The sequence below is a fragment of the Propithecus coquereli genome, unplaced genomic scaffold (assembly GCF_000956105.1).
Source record: "Propithecus coquereli isolate 6110/MARCELLA unplaced genomic scaffold, Pcoq_1.0 Scaffold165, whole genome shotgun sequence".
Classification (NCBI taxonomy): Eukaryota; Metazoa; Chordata; class Mammalia; order Primates; family Indriidae; genus Propithecus; species Propithecus coquereli.
In genome coordinates, this window is record NW_012141080.1 from 1,173,656 (window position 1) to 1,178,986 (window position 5,331).

General features: G+C 37.6%; 1 protein-coding gene across 1 annotated transcript in view; it reads right to left on the bottom strand.

Moving 5' to 3' along the window:
• The window catches only part of GLG1 (golgi glycoprotein 1), a 132,195-nt gene that overhangs the window by 70,272 nt on the left and 56,592 nt on the right, over positions 1–5,331 (bottom strand). The window contains exon 2 of the mRNA XM_012641511.1: positions 4,754–4,786. Within this exon, the coding sequence (XP_012496965.1) occupies positions 4,754–4,786 (33 nt within the window). The remainder of the gene's footprint in view (positions 1–4,753; positions 4,787–5,331) is intronic.

Here is a 5,331-nt window from a genome sequence, read left to right on the forward strand (position 1 = left end):
CAGGAGTTTGAGGTTGCTGTGAGCTAGGGTAACGCCACGGCACTCACTCTAGCCAGGGCAACAGAGTGAGACTCTGTCTCAAAAAAAAAAAAGAAAAAATCAAAACGGGGCCGGGCACAGTGGCTCATACCTGTAATCCTAATACTCTAGGAGGCCAAGGAGGGAAGATCACTTGGGCTCAGGATTTCGAGACCAGCCTGAACAAGAATGAGACACCATCTCTACTAAAAATTAGCTGGGCATGGTGCATGTCTGTAGTCCCAGCCTCTCAGGAGGCTGAGGCAGGAGGATTGCTTGAGCCCAGGAGTTTGAGGCTGCAGTGAGCTGTGATGATGCCACTGAGCCTGGGCAACAGAGTGAGATCTCATCTCTAAAAATAAAAATGAAAAAAAATATGTCTCGACAATGGCTTGCAAAATGTTTTTAGACTTCCCTTCATCAAATAATTGTTCCTCTTCTCCATCTCTAGTATTGTCCTCCTCATGGATCAATGGTTCTCAACTCTGGCTGCACATTTCAAAGAATCACCGAGGGAGCTTTTAACAAATACCAATGCCCGGGCCTCTTCCCAGAACAAATCAGAATCTCTAGTGGTGAGACCACACATCAGTATTTTTTAAATACCCAAGGGGCTTTAATGTCCACCCAAGGGTAAGTGCCACCATCAGAGCTGCTTAAGGACTGCTGTCCCAGCAAATGTCACCACAGCTATAGGCGTTAGCCACCAGCCAGAGTTAATGGAACTCCCAGCCAGGGTAGCAGCTCCATACAGTGGCTGTACGTTAGTTACAAAAATGATAAAAATGTGTCTTAGAGAACTGACAATCTGATGTGGGAAATAGAATCATTAGAGTAAAACAGTAAACTCAAGTGACAGGAGAGCTGACACAGCTGGTGGTTTACTGAGTGCTAAATAATCGGAGAGAAATGACCTGCTTGCAACCCCACCCGCTTTCTTGACTTATGGGGTCCCTTGCACAGCTGGGTGTTTGGGCCCAGCATTACCAGAGCTTTTTATGTTCTTTTGCCTACCACAAACTGGAGACATTTTTTCAATTTCTCTGTCTCACCAAAAAAAAAAAAAAAAAATCAAACCAAACAAGCAGTTCCCTGCCAAATCCCTTTCCAGAGTCCTACCCACTCCCCAGAGGCACACACTTTAAATTCTTTTTGCTTATGGTAATTACCTCCGTATTTTTAAACTAGACACTTAAATTGCTATTTCTTGATTTGTCAGTTTTAGATATAACTTACAATATAGAAGACAAGGAATGAACTTATACCCTTCTTCCTGATCCCAATCCTCCCAACATAGTTAAGCCATAATGTTGTTAGATATTCAGTATTTATTAACACATTACTATGCAAATAGTTATATATACTGAACCACATAGAACCTATTTCTTTTCCTATACAACTTTTAGTTTATACTATAGTTAACAGTCACTTATTCGTAGGCTATTTTTCTACATATCCATTACTAATTAATCCTCAATCTCTTTACTAAAAGATCAATCTCTTTTTAAAATGTCCAGATCCATCAGGCAATCTATCAGGTGAGACGTTCTTCTTGGAGTCTTTTCATTTTCCTGCCTCGATCAGGACTGGCTGTTTTCTAGGCCTCCGCACAGGTGTCATCCCTCACCAGCATCCTTAGAATTTCCTTTGCTTTTCCTTTAGGCTGAATCATTAATTATTAGATTCTTTATCTTTCTCTGTCTTGGTGTATTCCCTGATCTTGTTGAAGCACATCCTCCAGGAGCTTTATGTAAATTATGCATGGGTTGTAAATGTTTGGGAAAACTGCACGTCTAAAATGTCTTTATTTTACATCACTTTGGATATTTTCCTTAGACTTTTTTTTTTTTGAGACAGAGTCTCACTCTGTCACCCTGGCTAGAGTGCAGTGGCATCATCACACCTCACTGCAACCTCCAGCTCCTGGACTCAAGCGATCCTCCTGCCTCAACCTCCAGAGTAGCTGGGACTACAGGCACATGCCACCATGCCTGGCTAATTTTTGTTATTTTTAGTAGAGATGGGGTCTCACTCTTGCTCAGATTGGTTTCGAACTCCTGAGCTCAAGAGATCATCCCGCTCAGGTTGGCCTCAAACTCTAAGCCCCAAGCCATCCTCCCTCCTTGGACTCCCAAAGTGCTGGGATTACAGGCATGAGCTATTGTACTTGGCCTGGTTTTCTTTTTACCTTTTGTTTTCAGCAATTTGTTAATAATGTCTAAGTGTTTCCACTTAGCATAAATCTCTCGGGGTTCACTGAATTTGCTAACTTTGTGGGTTAATGCCTCCCATTAAATTTGGAAAAATACTTGGCCATTATTTCTTCAAATACGACTATTATCCTCTTCCATCTTCTAGTTCTTGGACTCCAAAAACACATATATGACATTTTGACTGTTTCCCACATTATTAAGTGTTTTGTTTTGTTTAAACATCTTTTTCTCTTTCTGATGCAGTTTAGATATTTTCTATGGATCTGTCTGCATGTCCACTAATCCTGTCTTTAAAAACTACCAAGTTCTTAATTTCAGAAATCACATTTTATAGTTCTAAAACACTCATTTGATTTTCTTAACAAATTCTAATTCTCTGTTGAAATACATCATCTTTTTAATCATTTTTACTATCTTTTCCTCTGTTTTATTTAACATAAAGTCATAGTTATTTCAAGTCCTTGTCTGTTAATTTTGATATACGAATTATCTCTGGATCTCCTTCTATTGGCTGTTATCTCTTGATTATTGATCATACCTGACTGCTACTTCTCATACCCAGCCATTTCTGCCTGCATGCTGGACATTTTGTACGATACATTGTAGAAGCTGAGTTACGTAATTGTTCTCTAAAAAGTCCTCACTGCTTCTTATAGACTTCCAACCAATTCTCCTGTCTTCTGTGTACTATTTGTCCCCATTTTCAGCAGTATCATATCCTTCCTCTTCTCAAGCTCTTTCAAGGTTATAAGGCACACATCAGCTTTATTCTGGGTTTCCCCTCTGTCAGATTCAGTCTATTAATTTATTTTGAGGTTCCCCCCTAATCTTTTGCTTTATAAATGATATCACAATAAATACCCTTTTATAGACACATCTCTACATACCCTTTTAAATATAACTATACATAAATTTTTATACATGCATTTTCAATTGACTGTTTTATATCTTATACATATTTTCGTCCATAGGATATAATAGGGTCCAGTAAACTTTTACTGCACAGAGCCAGAAAGTAAATATTTTAGGTTTTGAAGGATCTATAGTCACTGTTGCAATTACTCCACTTTGATACCCTAGCATGGAAAGCAGCCACAGAAAATATATAAATAAGTGGATGTAATTGTTTTAATAAAACTTTATGATAAAAACAGGAAGTAACTTTGGGAGCCTGAGGTGGGAGGATCACTTGAGATCAGGAGTTAGAGACCAGCCTGGGCAACATCGTGAGACCCCATCTCTACAAAAATAGAAAAATTAGCTGGATGTAGTTCCAGCTACTTGGGAGGCTGAGGCAGGAGGATGGCTGGAGTCCAGGAGTTTGAGGTTGCAGTGAGCTATGATGGCTCCACTGCCTGGGCAACAAGTGAGACCCTGTCTCGAAACACACAGGAGACTGAATTTGGCCCATGTGTTGTAGGTTTGCTGAATCGTGGCCTAGAGAATGCTAGAAAATGCTTAAATATACATATCCTTACCAATACTATGCATTTATTAATTTTTGATATTTGTTAATCAAATGGATTAAAACCATATATTCATTTTTCTTTGAATTTTCATGCTTTATGAGGAAGAATCAACTGCTTTGTTGTTTACTGGACATTGTTTATGTTTCCTGTGAACAGTCCATTCATACCTGCTGTCTACGTTTATTAACAGCACTTTCTATTAATAAGTGTAGTCTTTTTCATCTGCATTGCCAATTCTCTTTTATAACTTACAATACTTGCTTTGGAGACAGTTTTTTAAATGTAATCACATATGTATCTTAACATATTTTGGGGCTGTGTCATGTTAAGAAAAGACTCCCTCTGTTCATGTTTTCTTTTAGTACTCTTACGGTTTACTTTATACTTTAACACTCTGACCTACCTAGATTTTCTTTAGAATAAGTAGTTAACCTAAATAGCCACACTGCCCCTGTGTTTTTGCAGTCCCCTGTCCAATGTATCTTCCACTCTGTGATAATGATTTCTGCCATATGCATATCTATGCTTCTTTTAAGACCCAGCTCAAGCAGTATCTCCACTATAAGCCTTTCCCAACATCAACTCACCTGAACAAATTCACTTGTGCGTCCCCACGGTACTCTAGACTTCTACCAAAGTCAAAGTACCTAATACTTTTTGCACAAACTTGATTTCACATCAGTCTCCTTTTAACGCGTAACCACACTGTTTGGCACATAGAAGATGACTGTATGATGATTAAATGAAAGAACTTTAAAACATGGAATTCTAAAGTAAACTTGATAAGCAGAGAGCTAATTATTTTCATATGGTAGCTTAACTGAAGAAAATTTTAACCTTAAATACATAAATATGTGGCAGAATTTGCAGAATTCTATAATGAAGGGGTATCTGTAGATTTTACTGTGGTTCTTAAACAAAGTTTACCATCCCTTTAAGATTAAGAGAATTTAAGAAAACATAATGCTTCCTAGGACAACAGGAAAAGCATCCCAAAATCTGTCATCGTATCTATAAAGCATATATGGTGTATTACAGAAAATCCATACTTACATGATTGCAGTCTGAAGAAATTTCATTTTCAGGCTAGGAGGAAAAAGAAAGAAGAGATGATATAAAAAAAATAAAACCTCTCGAGTTTTCAAACACCACTAAAATAAAGTCAAAACAAGAAATCTAAATATTCAACTAAATATGTTTCTTCAATATAAGGAGTAAAATGGAGTTTACATATCTTTTTATTAGACTGCTGGGGAGAAATGTACCAGGAAGGTACATATGAGACATAATTCCTTCCCAGTCGATGGTACAATCTGAAAATGGGCAGAATGGAGAAGAATGTACTAAAGCATAAAGCAATAGTGACATAATGATCTCTACACAACACTTTATAATTCTGAAAGCTAAAGAGGATCAGGTACAATATGGATGATATTTCTTTAAAGACAGTTAATAGCTAAAAAAATCAGGCTTATTATAGAGTACAGAGAAGGTCCATCAATGATTTAAAAATTAGTCTAATGTCACCACTGGGGGAAGCTAGGTGATGGGTACATAGGACCTCTACGCACTATTTTTGGAAATTCTTGTGAGTCTTTAATCTTATGAGTCTATAATTAAAAATAAATAGT